The 23,119-nt window shown below is 38.2% G+C and overlaps 1 protein-coding gene across 3 annotated transcripts in view; it reads right to left on the bottom strand.

Annotated features, from left to right (window-relative positions):
- SMYD3 (SET and MYND domain containing 3) overlaps nucleotides 1-23,119 on the bottom strand; it is a 1,053,751-nt gene that overhangs the window by 821,957 nt on the left and 208,675 nt on the right. For all 3 annotated transcript variants that reach the window (XM_072647643.1, XM_072647645.1, XM_072647644.1), the window contains 3 exons: nucleotides 19,789-19,896; nucleotides 18,152-18,209; nucleotides 7,466-7,602 (listed from right to left, as the gene is read on the bottom strand). In XM_072647643.1, coding sequence (XP_072503744.1) covers nucleotides 7,466-7,602; nucleotides 18,152-18,209; nucleotides 19,789-19,896 — 303 coding nt within the window. The remainder of the gene's footprint in view (nucleotides 1-7,465; nucleotides 7,603-18,151; nucleotides 18,210-19,788; nucleotides 19,897-23,119) is intronic.

Genomic DNA, 23,119 nt, shown 5'->3' on the forward strand with positions numbered 1-23,119 from the left:
TCACCAGTTTCTTGACCCACTGCCATTATCAATAGTAGCAGCAACCACAGAAATGACTCAGTTAGCAGAACAGGCAGAAAAAGCTGGGCTTTTTGAGCAGGGCCAGTACCAGGGAAAGGAGAAGGTCATCAGGTATGTTGAGGACTACCTGGATCTTTGTATATTAGAATAATTCTGTGCCCCAAATATTCATGAGCCATATGAACATGAGAATTAAAGCTAGAAGGAATTTAGAGGTTATTTAAACAAGCCACAGAGGAAGTTAGATGGCACAACAGATAGGGCACTGGGCCTGGAGTCACAAAGGCTTAAGTTCAATCTGACCTCAGATACTTACTAGCTGTGTGACTCTGGGCAAGTCACTTAGTCCCTGCCTACATAAAACTGGGAAAGGAAATGGCAAACCATTCCAGTATCTTTACCAAGAAAACCCCATGGACAGTTGGTCCACAAAGAGTTGGACATTACTAAGGAAGTGAACAACTACAAAACAAGCAATAAGAATTTGTCAAGTATTTTATATATGATCCTAGAGGTAATAGATCACTTGATCTATCTTATAGATAAGAAAACTGTAGTACAAAAAAGTTATGAGATTTGTTTGAGTCAGTTATGACATTTGTTATGAGTCAGTCTAGGTACTCCCTGGAAGTAGAGAGAAAAATCTAAATTAAAATCCTGATTCATTCTCTTACCAGCTATGTGATCCTGGGTAAGTCACTTAGCCTCTGAATGCCTCAATTTTCTCATCTATAAAGAGAGGATAATAGTGCTAGTACAAGTAGTAGAACAGGACTTCAAACCAAAATTCAGGTTCTGTGACTCCAGAACTACAGTCCTTTCTAACAATACTAATCAGCATTTCTAAATACACACACGTACCCATGCACACATGCACGCACATACACTTTTATGCGTTATTTTATTCATAGATACGAAGAGTCTGAAGATAGCTTACATTTTGTATACTACACTTAAATGTCACAACTACCACACACATGCAAATGTCAATACCATAGCAAAAATGACTTATTTCTACTTTAAGGTTTGTTCAATTGATGGTTTCTGATCTTTTTCATTGGTAGCTAGGTGGAGCAGGGGATAGAGCACTGGGCTTGGAATCAGGAAGACACATCCTTCCTAAGCTCAAATCCAGCCTCAGATACTTACTAGCTCTATGACCCTGGGCAAGTCCTTAACTTTCTTTGCCTCAGTTTCCTGATCAGAACTAGAGAAGGAAATGGCAAACCATTCCAGTATCTTTGCTAAGAAAACCCCAAATGTGGTCACAGAGACATAACTGAACAACAACAACTTCTGACCTTTACTACATAAAAATAAGTTTGTATTTCACAAGTACATTGGAATTTTAAAACAGGAAAACAAAGGTCAACAAGAACTCTTGCGTGGTAGCAGCTCTAATTAGAGCAGAAAGCCTTAAATAAATAAGATAATCCTCTAAGGTTACTTTCTATCCATTCTGTATCTGGTATGTATCTATTTATATGAACACTATCTCCTCCAAGAAGATGTAAGCTCTGTAAGGTCAAGGAATGCTTTCACTTTTTTCTTTGTATTCCTACTAGACTTTGCACAGTGCCTAATACAAAGTGAGCTCTTAATAAATGCTTGTTGATTGCTGAATTAAAGTAGCCTTCGGAACAAAAGCATTAACAAAAACAATAAGAATTTGCTAATTGTTCTTCCCTACTTTAACAGTTAATTGAGAATTGGTTGTCTAGATACAGTGGATAGGGCATTGAGCCTGGAGTCCAAGACAAAGGTCTGAGTGCAAATGCCGCTTCAGATTTTTATGAGCTTATGTGACCCTGGGCAAGTCACTTAACCTCTGAATGCTTCAATTTTCTCATATATAAAGAGGAGATAATAATACTGCTACATAAATGCTAGTTATTAATTATTACTACCATTACTATAATTACTATTTCTCTCTGAAAAACATACACAAATTTCTCAAGGTAATTTATTTATTTCATTCCTAAATTTCAATATCAAAATATATGAGTATACCTCATAATAAAAATTATTCTTATCATGTACTTTAAAAGCCCAAGCTTCCTTTAAGAGGTAAGAAAATCACTGTCAGTCCTTGAATACTAAAGAATGTCCTCAAGATCATCTGCCTAAAAGAATCCTTTCAGAAAATTAATTTGTTGTCTAGTAATAATGGAAAAAACATAGACCAAATACATCATACTGGCATCAGCATTTTATAATTAGGATACCAGGATCTCTGTGCATTTGAATATCTTGGCTCTTATCCTGCTTTACTTAAAACCAGGGGAACGATGTCATCCCAGAAGCTAAATGCTCTAGCAACTGCTCAGCACACACTAGATAGGTCTCATCTAGCTGCCCCCTCCCTACATTCCCTGCACATGCCAGTGATCAGAGGTTAGCTATCCTGGTGTGTCAGCTGGCTTTTTGTCCTAAATATTTAATGGTGTATTTTCCTTAATGGAGCCCAGGCACATTTGATCAGGCACTGGGATCATTTAGTACTGCAGTCAAAGTTATCATACTGTCATTTCACATCAACTTTGTAATTAGATAATTCATCATTTTATTAATTCAAAAGCTTGCTTCCTTTACTACTTTGTACAGGGCTGCAGCCATGAAATAAAACTGAACTCATCAGCAAAGAGCCTCTAAAATCTGGTCTCGTGTGAACCTGAAGCCCTGCAGGGGACAAACGGATGCACTCATTGACCTTTCAGAACAGCCACAAAGGTGATATTCTTCTAATAAATGAGACCACTGGCCATACTGAGGGAATGGGACACCCAGAACAAAACTGCGGGCTCCAATTTAAAAGCAAATGGATAAAGCAAAATAAAAAGGTCAAAAATGAATATGAATCATAATCAGTTTTGCCTTTGCTAGATTCTGAGGCACATTTCTCCTAAGAATAGTAAGGGATCCTTAGAGTAGGTTTAATTTGGTCATTTTTCTTCCCTGTTGATTTATGCTTTCATAAACACAGGAGGTCAGAATGAGTCTCAGAGAAGGTGATTTATTAACATCCTATGCCTATTGGCTTTGGATACATTTAAGATGTGTTAACAGAAGTCAACCAGTCACTGTGAAATTCTGATTTAACATAATATTTAAAAATCAATATTGTTAAAAAAAATTAGGTCTTCTTTTAAAGACCTATTTTCAGAATTTCCCATTGCTACTCAACTTCTAAATCAAAGTCCTTTTCCAAGTTGGAGGAAGAAGTGTTGATTTTAACATATTGCTCATTTCTCTTCCAACTCCACCAAAAATATTTTTTTTTGACTAAGAAACTGTGATTGAAAATGAAACATATAAAAAAATGAAACATAAATATTATCAACTAGATGTCTTCTGTGACCCTCAATTTCAAATTTCTTATATCCACAGTATGAACTATGAAATCAATTTCAACAAATACCTGCAAAAAGTTGATTTTAAAACAATAACCTCCAGAAGTTATATATGGGTCCTCAAAACACAAAAATAGCTCTCCAAGAGGAGTTGTTATTTAGTTTCAGAAGGGAATCTAGAGGAAGAAAAAAAAGTATTTGAATTTTTAAACAGATGTTATATTTCTAAGAAAAATTTCCAAGGAAGGAAATATAGGACTATGAGGTTGAAAAGCATTTTGCAGAGTCCTGAAAGTACTAAATATCTGTTTATGATTTATATCACTACTACTTCCTACTTCAGTGTTTATTTTTGGATTATGTTATATTGCTAATCAGTTTACTATATTATGACTCAAAATGTATCATTTCTAATCAGTTATACTAAATATGTTTTTATCAAACAAGTTACCATGGTAAGAAAAAGGCCCCATAGTGCACCAGGAAAAACAGCACTGTGGAAAAACTTATTTGAACAACAACAAAGATGCCTGACTTACTGCCTCTATCATATATAAAGTAAATTCATAATCAAATCTGATTTGGTTATTTTGATTAGTTTGGAGTATTAAGAACTATCACCAAATAATAATTAACACACAGTGTTGCAAAAATGTCAGTGTATATGGTGTCTCAGCAATTTAGCATTATATACTAACCCCCTTTTTGCATTTTCAGAAAGTCAAGTTCATCCCTTTTGGGTACATGCATAAGAAGCACTTTATTAATCAATGGGTTCTCTGGAATTTTAATTTTTTATTTCTTAATGATCATACCCAAACTAGTCTGGAATCACCAGTCATTTCATAGAACTGGCTAAGAATTACGACAATGGCAAACGACTTCTGCATACTACAGACTGGAGCCATGGAAGTTCTATCTCCTATCATTCACTGCCTCAACAACTGCTCATTGCAAGACCTCCTCCCCAAAGAGATCAAAGAAAGAGGAAAAGGATCTATACGTATAACAACATTTAGAGCAGTTCTTTTTGTAATACAGAACTAGAAATGGAAGGATTGCTTGCCCCTAACAAAGCAGCAATGGATTCAATGCATAGAACAAGACATACATTTTTGGACTTGGATAATGCAGGAGTTTGTTTTTCTTAACTATGCATATGTATTTCTTTTTGGTTTTGTTTTCCATAAGGAGAAGGAGAAGGTGGGAAGGCAAAAAAATAAATGCCTGTTGAATGAAAAAATAAAACATGATTTTAGAAACTCCTGGCATTTCAAGGGACAGACAATGCCATGATCAGGTGGGTATGGATACTCTTCAAAATTACTCAGCAGTTTGGCATCCGGATACATATTCAATATTCTTATTGGAATGGAGGGAGGGAAGGAGGAAGGAAAGAAAATCTGTCAAACTTCTGAGTAGTTCTGAAGAGTCTCCATATCTACTTGACCTTGGCCTTGAAATGCCAAGAGTTTCTAATAATAATAAACAATAGTATTTATACAGCATTTCAAAGTTTACAAAGTACTTTACATATCCTATCATATTTGAACCTACTTGAGCCCTGTGAAAGAGGTACTACATGTATCAAGCCCATTTTATGGGTGAGGAAAACTGAAGTTCACAGGTCATGGTCACACAAACAACAGCCAGATTTGAACCTAAGTTTTCCTGACTTGATGTGCAGTGTTCTACCCACCACAACATATGGCATATGAAGTTCATATATATGAGACATTCTCTAAGATCATGAATGAATCTCTCTTTCTAACTATAATATTCTGACATTTAAAGTTTTCTATTTGGGATGATAACAAATATTAAATATATGGGTATATATGAAAACCTGTACGTGTGTGTGTGTGTGTATATATCACAGGCTTAAAGGCAAACCAAAAAGCCAAAGTAGCAACAAAATTAGTGCAAAAGCAACATTTCTCAGAAATTTCTCTAAAAGTGGTTGGGTATGGAGGAAATAGAAGGAAAGGAAACAAGTTTTTATATAGCACCAACTTATAGGCCAGGCCCTGGGCAAATGTTATCTCATTTGATCACTGGGCAGGGAAACTCCAGAGTTCTCCCTGTACTGTTTCTATAAACAATCTGCCTGCTGACAAACAAGGACACTTGACTCAGGATTCAACTAGTCTAACATATATTTTGTAAGCCTATACATATGTATGTATGTATACACATACATATGCATATATATCATGTCCCAAAAGTGTTAGCACCATTATAAGATTTCGTAACTTCAGAACTATAAATACTACAAACTTAAAGGGTTATTTAACATTCTGAAAATTCAAAATAACCATGGTCTTGTGCTACTCATCCCTCTAGTCAATTTTCAGACATTGTAAAAATTTTACCAGGTGCTGCTCAGTAACTGGAAAGATTGTATTTCCAATCCTAGCTGTAAGATCATCCAAAGAATGAGACTGCCCATGACAATTTTAACATGACCCCAACAAGAAAAAGATCAGGTGACAAAGATGGTCAAGCTAGAGGTCTTCCACTACCAATCCACTGGTCTGTGAAAGTGTCATCCAGAAACTGCTGCACACATACTGCATAATGACAGAGTTCTCTATCTTGTTAAAATTAAATATGCATCTCCTGGATAATATCTCTGGATAGTGGCTAACCAGACTCAAATGGGGAAGACCTCCCCCCAGAGGCAGAGAACCAACTAGCTCCTGAAGCTTTAGAACACTCTACTTTAGAACAGTTCTCACTGTTTGGAAGCTATTTCTTTTATCAAGCTCAAATCCATCTTTTCCCCAAACCATCTCACTTATGGCAGAAATCATCACAAATCTGATTAGGCAGCCCCTAGAGAAAGCACCAAATGACTTCCCCTCACCCGTTATCTTCCGTGGTGATGATAACAAAAGTTGGTGACTCTCAGATATTGAACCTAGTGATTCAGTCCAGGACAGAGAGGTTTTTCTCACATCAACTGAAGTTATTTCTTTCTGGAACAAGTAACTAGGAAGTATAAGGTGGCAGATTTTAACTCATGGCAAGTTGGACTGTCCAGCAATGGAATAGACAGACTGACTTGTGAAGAAGTTCTTTATGCCATGGGATAATACATTTTAATCATTTCATGATCACTGTTTTCTTCTGATCGCTCAGCTCACTCAAGACTCATTATTTGGAGAGAGTGCTTCTTTAAAAGCCTAAATAGTGTATGCTAGGTACATGGTGTAACTGACTGTAATCCTCAGAAGGAATAAGGTGATAAAAGTTGAAATGTCCAATATTCTTAAGGATGATATAAGCCAACAATCATTCTTCAAATTTCAAAATCAGTTTCAAATTACAAAACAAACAGGTTTTAATGCTAAGACAACACAAGCAGATAATAGCAAATTTATCTTCCAAAAAGGCTAATTCCATTATGAAAAGCAGCTAAAGCCATAGTTTTCCCAATGTCTGTGTTAATGCTCCTGGAAAACAGGTGGACATAAAAACAGTGCAATATCCTTCTTTGGAGCTGTATATCTCTGAAAACATACTCAAAAATAAGCAAACAGAAGCTTAATTCCTCCTCAAATGTGTTATTTTACATTTTACATGAATATGTGCAATCCAAAAAGGCAAGCATTTAATCTTCTGCTTTAATTACCTGAACCATCCAACAGGATTTTTGTAATCTATAATTTTTCCACATCAGAAGCTTCATTATATTTTCACATTACTTTTAAAAAGTGCCTTTTATTGCATCTGCTTATGCCAATTTAATCAGAAATGGTTTCAAAGGAAATTCTTCACATTGGGGTGAGAGGGGGATCCTTAGAAAAACAACCATCCCATGAAAAAATGGAGAAGGAAATGGCAAACCACTCCAGCATCTTTGCCAAGAAAACCCCAAATGGGGTCAAGAAACATCAGATACAACTAAAACAACTCAACAACAACAATGCTTAATTTGACCCTAGTGGTGAGAAATAAGGGAATGAATGCTCTGCTGTCATTGGAGAGGAGTTCAGCTTTCCAAAGAGTTTTCTAGGCATAAGGGTCCATAACAGTCAACAAAATAAGGCAGGCGAATGTTCATTTTATTCCATACCAAACATATCACTTACTTTTGCGAAGGATTCAAAAATGTCAAAGGCAGGTGGCAGTTGAGAGGCATCTTGGATCTCCTCTTTCAAGTAAAGTTGCAATGTCACAGCAAGATGCCTGAGGCCCTCCTTCTTTTCTTCACTTAGATTTTTAATGTCTGGAGAAAGGACGAGAAATAGACCAATCATGAACTGAAGTTATGGTGGATAATTTTCGGAATCTAAATGGCAGCTGTGCAGGCAGACATTTTCTACCCCAGATTTTGTTCTGACAGAGGGCAAATATATCTCACTTTGTTTCCTGATGGCTATAAATCATCATAAATGGTTTATTCAGTTTGAGTCTGCCAAGTCTCACCTACAAAATGGTAATCGAAAGCTCACAGGCAGGCAAAAATAAGAAGTATGGATTGCAGATGTGAGAATATAAGAAATTAAATCCAATATTAGTCAAGCTATTTGTTTTCATAGAATCCTAACAATTGGAGTTTCAGGACCTGAAAGGACCTCAGAGATCAACTAGTCCAATCTGCTCATTATATAGATCATAATCATAGATCCAGAGCTGCAAGAGACCTTAGAGACGATCGAGTGCAAACTTCTCATTTTATAGAAGAAAAAACTAAGATTCAGAATATTTATATGATTCTCCCAAACACATAAATAGTCAGTAGCAAAACTGGAATTTGAACCAAGGTTTTACTTCCAAATCCAATGTTCTTCCCACTGCACCACAAAAATTAAACTTTGACATTTCTCTGGATATTATTCCTTAGATATTATCCCTATATGAGACCGAGGGATGGTAAGAATTCCCACCCAAAATAGTGACTGTTATAAGTCATCTATAGGTTCCAGTTATGTATTGCAACGAAAGTATTTTTGTACAAGAGATTTCAAGACAGAAACATTTTCACTAAGTAGCATATAGACGTAAGTATACATCATTATTTTTGTTTGCTTGGAACATTCCTGAATTTCATGAGGAGAATTCCCTCTTTTACATAGGTATAATATGACAGTATTTTCAAGGTCATATAAAGACATCACACACACACACAGAGAATTAATGAATCTATAATCATTTATCAAATTCATCATATGCCAGACACTGTTCTAAACACTGGAAACACAAAGAAAGGCAAAAATAAGTACCCTCAAGGAGCTTACATGCTAAGGAAGAAAATAACACATAAATGCATGCCAAATATACGTCCAAGGCTATACACAGGTGAGGCAAGCCCCCTTTTTATTTTCTCAAAAAATTAATATGCTCAACACCCTCAGAGCAAAGATCTAGAAGAAGAGATAAGTGATAACACCTCGTTTCCTCATCAATTAAAACATCAGAAAGTCCAAAGAACATCAAGATCCAGTGACTTGGAGAAGCCCCCTTGATGCATGGCCCAATAAGCACAAAGACACAAACCATGCACCACTATGCCCACTCTTTGCCCACAGATTTTGTGTCAGAGTGAGACTGAAGAGGTCCAGAAAAATCATATCCCCCTGGAGAGAACTGAAGCAGTATCTGTAGGAGAGACAAGCCAAGTCTCACCTTTTCCCATTCGGGATAAGCTGTTATGGGCATTACGGATATAGTGTTGAATATAAGTAAAATAAAGGACAGGTAAATGGGTCTGTGTACTAATTTCACTTAGTAACAAAGGATTCATTAGAGATCATTCCATTACTAACAGCTCTAACTTTTAGAAATTACATCCTTATGAATTAATAGCTACCTCCCATAATTCCCATGCAGTGGTCCTAGTTCAGCCTCCTAGATCAACATGGAATGCATCAGTCCCTCTTCTAGCTGACAACTCCAATACATATTTGAAAAAAACTACTATGCCCCTTGTCTCAAAAAACAAAATTCTAGAGATTGCAATTGAACATCATTCCAGTGAAGAAGCGTATAAAAAGACTGGTACAGCAACATGGAAACCTCTGATGATTTAGATTTTACAGGAGCCTTCTAATTTGCTTCACTCTCAGAATAAAGTTGTCTCTCCTGTTGCCCATGCTAGCCCCTACTGTCTCTCTTAGGAGTTTGTCCTTTTGAGCATCCCAACTCCCTTCCTTGTTTTTAATATCTCCTTATCTACTAGACCTTTCCCTGTTGTCTACAAATATGCCCAGATCATCCCCATCCTTTAAAAAGGAAAAAAAAAAACATTTACCCAAATCTACAATGTGGTCAAGCTATTATCCTTAGAATGGGCTGCCTTGAATGGTGGAAAGCTCTCCACCACCACCATCACTCCCCCAAAGATCTTTAGCAGAGATTGAACAACCATTTCTTAGGTATGTTATAGTGGGGATTCCTTTGGTAGTAAGTTGGATTACTTAGTCACTGAGGCTTCTATCAACTTCAAATTTTGGGACTCTGTGATTTCTAGATCTCTCCCCACCAACCAAAATCCTAGAAAAAGTCATCTAGACTCATTGCACCCACTTTCTGAACTCTCTGCTCTTCCACCTCTTGCCGTTTTACTTCTGACCCCACTACTTTATTTCATCTGCTCTCAATGATTTCTTGCTAAATCTCTTCTCAGGTCTCATCCTTCTCTCAGCAGTTGCATGATTCATTCATTTCTGCACTGTTGACACCATTGACCACCCCTACCTTTGGACACTCATTCTTCTTTGGGCTTTTCTGATATTGTTGCCATGATTTTCCTCCTGATCCTGATCCTTTTCAATTCTCTTTGTAGGATCAACATCCACACCCCACCCTTTAGATGTAGGTATGCCCAGGGTTCTAGGTTAAACCCTCTTTTCTTCTCTCTCTATACTCATCAGTTCACATGGGTTCAACCATCACCTCTCTGCAGATGACTCCCAAACCTATATATGCAACCTTCATCTCTCTCCTCACCTCCATTCTTATACACCTCCAGAGACCTCACAAACATCTCTATCTCAGTGCTCCCTAGCATCAAATTCAACATGTCCAAAACAGAATACATTATCTGGCCCCCTGAATACTACAATCCATTTAATTCTCTTATTTCTATCAAAGATGCCACCATTATTCCAGGAGAGTAGGTGTGCAATGCAGGAGTCATTTTCAACTCTTCACTCTTACTCACACTCTCCATCCAAAGAGTTGCTAAGTCTTAGCAATTCAACCTTCTCAGCTGCTCACATACACTCTTTTTTCTCCATTCACACAACCATCAACCTAGAGAGGTCAGATCTTTTGGCACTAAATATACTGCTAACAGTATAACCTCAGAGATTACCTGACTGCTTTAAAATCTCCAGTCTTGAGCAAATTACATTTCAGGCTATTGAAAGATCTTGTTGGTGTAAGGACAAAAGCACTAACTATTTGGAGGATGGAAGAAGAATCAGGAAATTAAAGATTCCAGAACCAGTATTGACCAAGGAGTCTGACAATACTTTCAAGGAAAAGCCTACAATAGATTTTTTTCCATCTGTTTTCATGAAAAAAAATTATTTTCAGTACTAAAGTCAATTCAGGCAGCTAAGTGCTACAAGTGGGTAGAATACTGGACTTGGAATCAGGAAGACTCATGTTAATAAATTCAAATCTGGCCTCAGACACTTACTAGTTGTATGACCCTGAGCAAGTCACTTAACCCTGTTTGTCTCAGTATCCTCAAACGTAAAAATGAGCTGGAAAAGGAGACGGCAAACCACTCCAGCATCTTTGCCAAGAAAACACCAAAATGGGGTCATAAAGTGTAGGATATTGCTGAAATAAACAAACAACAAAGTCAATTCACCTCTCTAGGTATGTTTCTTCCTATGTCAAATGTCAAGGTTGACCAGATGTTCTCTAAGGTCTTTTCCACCTAAAGATCCTTCAATTTTAAGTGACTTCTTTTCCAAGGTTCTCATCAGCTCTCTCTCATCAATCATTTCTTCTATGTTGCTCAGATTAAGCCCTAAGTGGCAGTTCATTGCATCATCTCCTTTATACTTCCTGAGAGATAATGATACCTTTTAGTGAAATGTGATCTCTAGCACCAGAACAAATTGTTTAAAGTCCCTCTCACTATAACACTTTAAACTCTGTTATAGTTTAGTGATGTGCATTATCACTCTCCACTTGGCTGGGTGGTCTGATGTAAGTAAGTAAGGAAGCCAACTTCCTTCAATTCATTTCAACAATATTTTTTGGCCTACAGTACAAGACTATCATCCACTGTATCAGATTTGTTTCTTTGGAAAAGAGTATAATGTGGTCCTATTGTCATATTCCAGCTTTGAGTCCCATCCTACCAAGTCCAGCGATATCTATGAGATTTACTTCTACGTGTTAAAATTTCAAGTTCATATCCATTTTCTGTGCATTGATGTGCAGACATCCGAGGATGCTGTCTCCAATGGTATTGTCTGTCATTTTCCTTTATGAAGGACCCTTTTCCAACATTATACCTATTGCCGACAGTACATTTGTTTTTATTTTCAAAGTATCATCTGACATAGCAAAGTCATCAGAATGCCAGTCTTGGAGCAAGGAAGCCCTGGGCTCAAGATCTACCTCTGATACTATCCCTGAACAACCCATTTAACCTCTCAATGCACTAAGCAATTTTCTAAGACAATAAGTTGTGCAGAAGGTGCTGACTTGCAACAGTAGAGGCAGTTTCCACACCTCAGATTTCCCTTTACCAAAGCAGTCATACGACAATTATCTATATTTATCCCTATTATCTGGCCATTTTTCTCTGTTCTCAAATTCCAGTTAAAGTTCAAGCAGAGATATGTTTCAAACGCAGAGCAGGTTAGAAATCAATGATGAATAACTGACAGCCTATCAAAGACAAGAATGAAAAGAAGAAAGGTAAAGTGAGAAGAGATTCAAATACAATCTAAAGACAGAATTGGAGAAAATAAAACCACAAGGCCAAAGGTTAAATCTGGAATCACAGTGATTCTAATTCTTCAGTTCAAAGAGAAGAAGGCTTTTACAAAAGCAGGCAATTCTTTCTTGAAATCAATTTTAAAACACGCTGCAAACAGGTGTTAATGCTGGGGGCATGACATTTAATTAATAATTATTGAGAACATGGCACTCAGAATAGGTGATGCTTAGCGCACATGCTCAGTTTTCTCCCTAAAAAGAGCTCAAATTAATGCCAAGATTCTAAGGCTGAGCAGAGATTACAGTTGTGACTCACAGCTGAATTTTAATGATTAAATGTGCATGAAAACATATCAACTTCAACTTTATTCCTTGTCTCCCATTCCTTTGAGTTTTTATGTTGTTGTGATTTCTGGCCTGTGTTTTTCTCTCTCTTGTGAGTGTCATACAACAGTGAAATAAAGGACTTCAGTAATGCGTTTGATAGCACTGGTAAACACGTCACCACAATCATAAATCTGCACTGGGTTTTCTCTTTATTTGTTTCCATCCAGAGGAATTAAAGTGTGTAATTTTGATATTTGACTTACACATGGCCCACTGCTACTCCCTCTCCAGGGACTGCCTTCTATCTCCCACTTAACAGTCCCCATTCCATACCCTTCACAAAACCAGGAAGGAGAATCACTTGAGCAGAGAGCAAGCCTTGGACTAATGGTTCAGGCCTTCATCCCTAGTGATAAGAGGCCTGTGTGGGAACACTGGCATTATTCAAAAAACCTGCTTTTGGAAGCCTTGGGGCTTCCCCTTCCCTGGTAAGTCCCTGTGAGAGAGTAAAACACTCAGGCTCCAACAGCACAGGGTCACTTTCCACCCACTTTCCACCTACCCATGCCTGACAGGGATGAAGCTCCCAAGGAACTCACATTCTAATAGGAGAAACTGCACACACAAAAGCCACTATGTGTAAACAAGATATGTAAAGGATAAATCGGAGATAATCAAAAAGGAGGTCGTTTGCTTTAAGAGGGATGAGGGAAGATTTCTTGTTGAAGGAAGAAGGTTCATTGCATTTTGGTGGAGATGAGTACTCTCTCTGTCCTCCTACACAGAACACCACCCCATCCCCTCTCCTTGAATACTGCTAGTGCCAGGACATGTATTACCCCGCTATGCCACTGGAGTAGATTGCCTAATCGTTCCCACCCTCGTAACTTCTCCTGGAAGAATAATAAACTGTTGTAGTAATCAGTATTTCCAAATGTTTCTCCTTCGTTGTAGAGTCAAAACCCACTGCAAAGTTGAGCCAGCCCACAAGTGAGCAACAGCAAGGCATTTTCATTATGTCGGTGTAATGTAATAGTGACATTCATGTAGCACTTTAAAGCGTGCAAAGCACCTGATCCCACTGAAGTCCCACAAGAAGGGGAAGGAAAGGGAATGAACTTGATCGATTAATTTGATTTACATAGCACCTACTATGTGCCAGGTATTGAAGCCTTTACAAATGTTATCCCATTTGATCCTGACAACTCATCAAGGCACTTGAGGAAACTGAGGCAAAGAGAGGGTAAGTGATCTGCCCAAGGTTACCTAGATAGTCAATATCTGAGATCATAGGGAATTCAGGTCTTCCTAACTATAGGTCTGGAGTTCTACTCCTGTGCCACAGGTGCCTCAAAGACAACTCTGTAAGGAGAGTCTTACAAGCATTATTATCAACAAGTCAAGTCTACAAGCATTTATGAAGAACCTACTATGTCCCAGGTATTGTGCTAAATGCTGGAGATACAAAGAGAGGCAAAAGATAGTCTCTGCCCTCAAAAAATTCCCATTCTAATAGGAGAGACAACAACACATAAACCATTATGTATCAACAAGACATGTCTAGGATAAATAGGAGATGATCAAAAAGGAAGTCATTCGTATTAGGGGGGATTAGGAAAGGCTTCTCCTGCAAGGGAAGAATTTAGATGAATCTTGAAGGAAGCCAGGAGATAGAGATGAAGAGAAAGAGAATTATCCTCTTAGAGATGAGGAAATTAGTCTCAGAGAAGTTAAGTGACTTGCCCATGGATGTGCATCAAGTATCAGCCCAGGCCTTTGTAAGGTCATCTCTAGCTACACTGAATGCTCCATGACAGAGATAGGTGTGGTACAGTAGGATGTATGTGGACTCACATACAGGAGAGCAAGGTCTCATCTGCTTCTGATTTCTGGCCACTAGTTTCTTCATGAATCAAATAAGAGAGTCTAATAGTCTTTGAATTATTATATTATTAGACACTAGCCTCAGGGGTGTGGAACCTGTGTCCTCAAAGCTACATATGGCCTTCTAGGTCCTTGGGTGCAGACTTTTGACTGAGTTCAAGTTTTACAGAACAAATCCTTTTATTAAAGGGATTTGTTCTGTGAAGTTTGGATTCAGTCTAAGAGCTGCACTTGAGGACTAGAGAAGCACATGTGGCCTCACAGCCACAGGTTCCCTACCCTGAGGCTAGTGTCTAATAATCTATGACTGTGCCATGAGCATGGACTATTTTCAGCAAAGAATTTAGCCACATAACTGAACAGAACAAAGGGACATCATGGGGAGATGGGAGGCATGTTAGATTTAGAGTCAAAAGAGACAGGGGTTTCTAATTTTTATTCACTTTCTCTGGCGTCTTCCTGGATCATTTTATAAATTTTTTTTAAAAACACCAACATCACTTTTATAGCTATTATTCCTTCAGAAAACAGGAAAAAAAAATCTCTAGGAGTTCTGATCAAGGAATGATCATCAGGTGCATGATGATTTCTACCATAAATAAGATGGAGAAAACTGCTAGATTTTAGGTGGTCTTTATTAAAAAGCTTCATTTCTGAGGAATTTTTAGTTTTCATTTATAGAACAAATCATTTATATAACACAGGATAATAGAAAAGATGATTGCACATGAAACTGCAAAACTATAATGTATGTACAACTTACTATTCCTTTTCAATATAAAGTTATCATGTAGCTTGTTTTTCCTTTTTTTCTTCCCTCCCCTTCCCTCTGCCCGAGATGGCTACCGTTAGACACAAGTGTACACACACATATATACACATACCTATATGAACACATGCATTTACATACTTTATATATAGGTATACACACATCTGTGTGTCTGTGTGCGTGTGTCTGTGTGTACAATTAGACTCCTTAAATAAGGAGATCAGTCCAAAAGTGGAACAGGTTGTCCCAGGAGACAACTGCACTAGCTGATTCACATTCCTGGAATGCACTCCCACTTCACCTCCACTTCTCAGTATAAATCCAAGCCTGCTAAGCAGGCACAGCATGTTTGGCTGATGTAATCCCAAGGTGGGAGAGAGCCTGCTTCTAGAAAGGTGCAATCCTAGGTAACAGAAGGGCTCTGAGATGTGAATGGGAGAGTCTGTCTGATGTTCTGTAACTGGCTCCTGTCTACTAACCACATGGTGAAGATATGGACTATTGGTTGGCTGTGTAGCCAGACTTTGTGTCCATTCAAAAAAGCAACAACCAGCAAAAGTGAGGCTGTTCATCTGGTTCTTTTCTACCTGGTTTTGATAGAATTCAGAGGCGAGGCATGCCACAAACCTCCAAGTGGGAGAGAAGCCTCTGGCTTTCCTCCTTGTCCACGCAGGCCAGCATACTGGGGCAGGTAAGCACCTGACCCTTTACTGCTTCTCTCTCCACAGTGTCTATTCCTCTTGCTTTTAAGTGGAGTAGTGGAGACAATCACAATCTTTTGAACTTTACAAGGTAGGAGCCAGTCTATGACAGGTTTTACAACTAAAAAGCACAACTCTGAAGCCCTAAGGAACAACCATCAGACCCCAGAAGTAGCTGAAAGGAAGACTCGTTTAGTGGCTATACTGCATTTTAGACATGAACATTATCCCTAGTGTTTTGTAGAAAGTGCTTCAACTCTCCCCAAGGACCTAGTCAGGGATGGAGAACATGCGACCTCAAGGCCACATATGGCCTTCTAGGTGCTCAGCTGTGGCTTTTTGACTGAGTCCAAGTTTTACAAAGTACATCCTTTTACTAAGGGGATTTGTTCTGTGAAGTTTGGATTCAGTCAAAGAGCCACACTTGAGGACCTAGAGGGTCCCTGAATCCTAGGTGTTATAGGGGAGAGCATGCTCCAGATGTTCATAGTTCTGTTCTTGCTATAAGTTCACGGTAAATATAAAGCTAATTTATGTTAACTGATTAAATGTTAATGGCTAACAGTAGGGGGAAACACACTGGAATGGGGATGCCAGTAGCAACTAAGAAGAATCACTCTGACTCCTCAGGGGTTGCCTTTACACTGGGAGAGTAAGTCCAGAGTCTTGCTACATTAGAATGCCTCATTTCCTTCAGGACTCTGCTTATACACCACCTTCTACATAAAAACTTTCCTGACCTTCACAGGTGCTATTTTGTACGTATGACAGGCAGTATGGTACAATGGATGGAGAGTCAACTTTGGGGTCAGGAAGACCTGTGCAACCCACGGCATGTCACTTAATTTTTCAATACTTCAGGCAGCTCTCTAAGAATTAGAGTTCAGAAAAAGTCCAGATCTTCATTGGTAAAGGGTTATTTCCTCATTGGGGATTACCCATACCAATGATAGCAGAGATTCAATGCCATTCTCTTCCCATTTTTTATATATCCTTTTCTTATTTAGACACATGTTAGCTTCTTTGATAGAATGTAATCCACATGAAGGCAGGTATACATCATCCAAGTATCCTTAGCACCTAGCACAGTGCCTGACATTATGAGGTTTAACTAGTGTTCATTTCTTCATAAGGGCCTCAGCACTGGAGGGAGGGTTTTGGTAGAGTGTGGAACTGGAAGAGAAATCACAAAGGGCTTCTGTCCTCACATACAGGTTGAACTATAAGACCCCTAAGGTGCCTTCCAACTCTAAAATTTCATAATTAATATAATCATTATACTATACATTGTTAAAATCATCCTAATTTATTATATTATATCTTTATATTATATTTCAAAATTTATGATTTATAATTTCACATCCTTATTGCAATACTTACTGTTTGTGTGAAATTGAACAAGTTACCTAACATCTCTTAAATCTCAGTTTCTTCATCTACAAAATGGGCTTGATAATATTTCTACCACTGACCTGGAAGGGTTGTTGGGAGGACAATGATTGTGAATCTTAAAGTACAATTTCAATCAATTGAATTCAATCAAAATATGGTTTTTCAAAAGACTTACTATGTGTATGCCGGACACTGTGTTAAGTGCTGAGAATACAAAGAAACGTAAAAAGCTGCCTTCAAGGAGTTCACATTCTATTCATAAATGTATAAAATTCATAAAGGACACATTTAAGGTAACCTTGGTTTTAAAGAAAGGTCTCAGAAGCTTTAAACATAAGCTATTATTATTAAAGTGGTCCAGAGTATTAAAGGACTTGGAGAAAGAGGTCCAGAGTCCAAATCTCAGCCCTGGTCCTGAACAAATTATTCAATCTTTCTAAGCCCATGTCCTCATCTGTGAATGATAGGATTGGATCAGATGACCTCTCAGTTTCCTTTTTAGCTACTGATCCCATGATCCCTAAGGGTCGCCCCCTTACTGTGACTTCTTCTACTACCCGAACCTGAACCAAAACTCCTTCCTTTATTTCCATTGCTTTACAGAGGTCTCATCACCCTCATTCCCACCAAGAACTAATCCAACACGTGGGCTCATTGTTGCACATATGAATCCAAGGAGCCCCATGAAATTTCACTTGCAGAAATAAAGAGGCAAAAACAAAAAACAAAAGCTACAGAGCTTGACACAGAGTAGCCAACATCTATTAAGAGACCTGGAGCTGACAGTCACTTACTTGACTCCATATCAAAAAAGGTGTAGAGTTTTTCAGAGGCACAAGATGATTCTCTCAGCTATGGAGGAAAAAAGAAAAACATCATAGTCAATTTAAAAGCTCACATACTTAAGCATCATTTGGAGGTGACTATTTGCTAATGAAAGTCTGGCAAACAGATGCTTCCCAGGATTCTATTCCTTCCACTTCATTGCCTTCTTTAAATTATTGGGTTCAGCTACTTAATTAGTAACAACTTTACAGGCTAAATTATACCTCAGCCCCTATTGGCTTTTTGTAAGAATCATCTATAGCTATGTATTACTTTCATTTTTTTTCAATGCATAAAGGTATAGTAATGCTGAAGCTTTAAGTCCATGAAATTCCAACTCCAAAGATGATAGCAAACGACATTTCTAGGCTGTCAAGGATGTAGAGAAAGCTGTTCGGCCTTCTAGGTATGTTCAAGACAGCTCAGGGAATCAGTACCTAAACTGAGTAGGATTTGAGGGAAGTCCACATGGAAAATACATAGAGGCAAGCTAAAAAAAAAAAAATGTACTTTCAACCAATGCTAAGGAGTAGAAAAATAGAAATAATTGTATCATTCAACCAAAACTTTTCTTATTATGACAGTCTTACCTGAAATAACCATGTTCCTAGATAGATACTCCATAGCAGGCAGAATTAAAATGGAGCAAGATTAGATTCTTTTTGTTTGTTCCCTTGTTTATAATGTCTTTTAAAAGAGATTTATAACTCATTAATTCTTTTTTTTTCTTTTTAGGGTCCAGACCTATGGTTTAATCAGTGTAAGAAAGCTTTTCTGTAGCATGGAATCTACAGAGTTGCCATGGACTCTGAGAGGTTAAAGGACATGATCAGGATGTGACAAGCAGAGACAAAACTTGAATCTAGTCTTCCTAATTCCAAAATCAGTCCTTTACTTACATGATCATCTTTTCATGCCATGCCCTCTTGGTTATAAGGTAGCATGAGGCAGCAAGGTATCATGGTGAATATTTTGCTAGACCAGGAGATAGGAAGATCTGAGTTTGGATCCTGTCTCAAACACTTACTAGCTACATATCCTTGGGCAACCTCCCTCAGTCTCAGTTTCCACACCTGTAAATTAGGGGTACTAATAACACTTACCTCTCATAGTTTTTGTGAGGACTGAGTAAAACAATATATGTAAAGCTCTTTGCAAATCTTAAAGCACTCTATAAATGTTAATTTTTATCATAGCTATTAAAGGTGATGGGAGGTAGTAGGTGCTCTGAGGATGGGGTACCTTTATATGTACTATTAGATTCCTGTGCTGGAGACAGGACCACATCAGAAACCTCTAAGGTCAAAGAAGCAGGCACTGCTTTCATACCCTACCACCCAACTTACTCCAGAGCAAAGTCATGACCTTCTATCCCCCATTCCCAGAGGGCAAAAAGAGCCTGGATTCCATTATATCCCTCAATGTAGTCACTTCTACAGATCCCAAAGCCACAGCAGACTGGTTCTTGAAAAAAATACGACCTTGAGTAAAACCTACTTCCCTCCTAAACTAGGGCTTAATCTTCAGTTTTAAATGTGAATTTAAAAAAATAAAATAAAGCAATTGTGAAAAGTGCTCCTGGGCAAGTTTCCCGAGTTTTACTTACTAGTTTGAAAACAACTTTGCCAAGAAGTCTGACAGAGTCAGGAGGAAACTTGGGTTCAGAGCTCTTCAGGCATTTACATTCTCGCTTGTGATCCTGCCAAGCTTGTTTCTGTTAAGAAAAGACGGAGTAGAAAAGAGACATATAACAAATCCATCAAAATTTAAGTATAATTTTTATTGGAGTAGAAAAGAGTCATAAGGTTGTCATGGAATTTCCACAATCTGTGTATCTATAACTTTAAAAGAGAGAAGGGAAAGGAACACTTAAGCTCTGTTAATGACCCCAGAATGCTGCTTTTGCCAACCGTGCAGTTGCTCAAGTGTGGAATTAAGAGCAGCCTCAACTCCACCTTTGTCACTGAACTCTTCAACTAGTTTTTACCTGCTGATGGGGGCCAACAAAGTCACTAAGACTTCCTTACTAACTTTTAAGGAGGCATTCCTGAAAAGGGGAGTTTTTCACCTTCAGGAAATCCACAGTACCATGGGATCTAAAAGCTGGATCAGGTCTTAGGGCTCATCTAGTCCAAGTCTTTCATTTTTAAAAACAAAGAAACTGGATCCCAAATAGGTCCCAAACATCACCTACAAAGGAGTTGACATGTAAAGAAAGTACTTTGCAAACTTTTAAGTGCTATATAAATACTAGTTATTATTACTGTTTTTTTAATTCATAGCAAGTACATGGCAGATGTGACTAGAACACAAGTCTTCCAAACTTTTTAGAGTTGGAAAACTCTAAAAATATGATTTTTCCACTATATCATGCTACAATAATAGATTTTTTTCCCAAAGATAGACAAATATTCTTAGTGGCTCAATCAATCAACAAACATTTATTAAGTACCTACTATAAGAAAGGCATAAGGTTGATAGGTGGTACAGTGGATAGAGTGCCAGGCTCGGAGTCAGGAAGACTCATCTTCCCAAGTTCAAATCTGGTCTCAGGCACTTAGTAGTTGAACCCCTGGGCAAGACATTTAATTAACCCTGTTTGCCTCAGTTTCTTCATCTATAAAATGGGCTAGAGAAGGAAATGGCAAACCACTCCAGTATCTTTGCCAAGAAAACGTGAAATGGGTCACAAAGAGTCATACATAGCTGAAAATAACTAAACACCAATAATACACAAGGCATATACATAGGAACACACACATACACACACAAGAATGAAGCATCCCTCTGCTCAAGGAAGACAAGTACCTATAGAAAATAAAGCAGAAAGAAGAAAAAACCAACAGAAGATAGTATTTAGCATGTCAGTGTGAAACAGCCAGATAAGGTATAAGTCTCATAAATAAACATCTAATTTTTTTGTCCTGCGGTATTTGAAGACGGTGCTCAAAGTAAAGCTACCTATGTAAGCTAGATCCATGACAATGAAAAGCTACTGAGCTCAGATGATCAGGGAGGAAGCATACTATTCCGTGCTAAACATGGAGTGAAAGCTGTCCTGAAGTTTAGAACCACAACTGCATCAGCAGAACCTAATGCAGCTTGGAACTATGAAGCAAGTTGGTTTATTATCCACTGTCACTTCCCAGTAGCCCCTTCCTCTTTGTTTTGGAATTCTCCTCAATGCCTTCAGTGTCTTTGGAATAAAAGAAAGAAAACAGTAGATCTTGGAAGCAGGAGGGCTAGGTTCAAGACTTGGATCTGCCAGTCACAAGCTATGTAGCAATATATGTCTTTTCTGCTTTCTGGGCCTTGGTTCCTCCTCTATAAAAAGAGAGGATGGAGCATATGACCTCTAAGGGACCCTCCTACCTCCACATCTATGACCTTGTGGTCCTATGACCATGCTCCAGTAATTTCTCCTCTGAGCCTTCCATTTTTCCTCAAATACCCAGGTGACCACAGTGTACTAGACCTGGAGTCAATAGGACTTGAGTTCAAATACTGTCTCAGACAATGACTAGGAAGATGACCTTGGGAAAGTCATTTAATCTAAGCCGCAAATTCTTCATCTGTAAAATGGGGATAATAGCAGTACCTACTTTACAAGAGTGAGGACCAAATGATATTCAAATTGCTTTGAAAACCTTAAATTCTAGCTATCCATAAAATGGAGATAATATGTAATCTAAATAATTCCAAGGGTTCTTAGAGGAATGTATTTTGTAAACCACAAACTGAGAAGTGGTAGTAGTGATGGTGGTGGGAGTTGATTTGGATCTGGAACCTTATCTGGGTTTTACTGGCAAGGGGAAGGCTGAGGAGTAAGTGCTTCTATCAGATCAGCTCTTCATCTGCTCTTAGTTTCATAATCTTCAAGAGGTGCCCCTGGGCATTGAGAGGTTGAATGATTTGCCCAAGGTCATACAGTCAGAATATGTTACAGGCAAATCTTGAACCCAGGCTTTCTTGACTCTGAAGTCAGCTCTCTCTACCCACAACAGTACACTGTTTCATCATCATTATAATCCCTCTACTCAAGTCCACTGCTTCATCATGGACCAGAAGTGACCCTGAACTTCCAAAAGTGACATCAGCAAAGCACAAGCTCTCACTGGTCTAGTTGCTGAGTCATTTGGATCACATCTGACTCTTTGCAGCCCTATCTGGGGTTTTCTTAGAAAAGATACTGGAGTGGTTTTGCCATTTTCTTCTCCAGATCATTTTACAAATGAGGAAACTAAGACAAACAAAGTGAAGTGACTAACCCAGGGTTACATAGCTGCTAAGTGTCTGAGGCCAGATTTGAACTCAAGAAGATAAGTCTTTCTGATGCCAGGTCTGGCATTCTGATCCTACCAAGCTAAAAGCTTGTGAGTAAAAACTCAGTGGTAGACTGCATGAGACCTGAAGAAAGGTTTGTCATCAGGTTGTCTGGAGGGGAGCAAATCTGGAGGAAAGCTTCAGCAACTCTCAAAGGCCAGTCATCAATTTACAGAAGAAGGCTTGTAATCTATATGAGTATGAGTACTCACAATGGCTGAATAAACATTTTGACATTACATACGGGATCTAATAATTTAGTGCTAACTATCCTGACACTCCATGGTTGCTAGAATACTGGGCCTGGAGGTTGGAAGACCTGAGTTCAAATTTGGCCTCGGATACCTACTAGCTGTGTGACCCCGAGCAACTCACTTACCCTGTGTTTACTTCAGTTTCGAATATGTAAAGTGAGGATAATAACAGCACTTACTTCCAAAGATTCTCATGAGGATCAAAATGAGATAATACTTCTAAGGTACTTCACAAACATTAAATGCTATATAAATACAAATATATTATTATTATAACTAATAGTAATAACTCACATGAATACTACATTTTAAGATACATCAAGCATTTTCCTCATAACTCTATGATGTATGAATGCACCA

This window comes from Notamacropus eugenii, chromosome 2, assembly GCF_028372415.1.
Source record: "Notamacropus eugenii isolate mMacEug1 chromosome 2, mMacEug1.pri_v2, whole genome shotgun sequence".
NCBI classification, from domain to species: Eukaryota; Metazoa; Chordata; class Mammalia; order Diprotodontia; family Macropodidae; genus Notamacropus; species Notamacropus eugenii.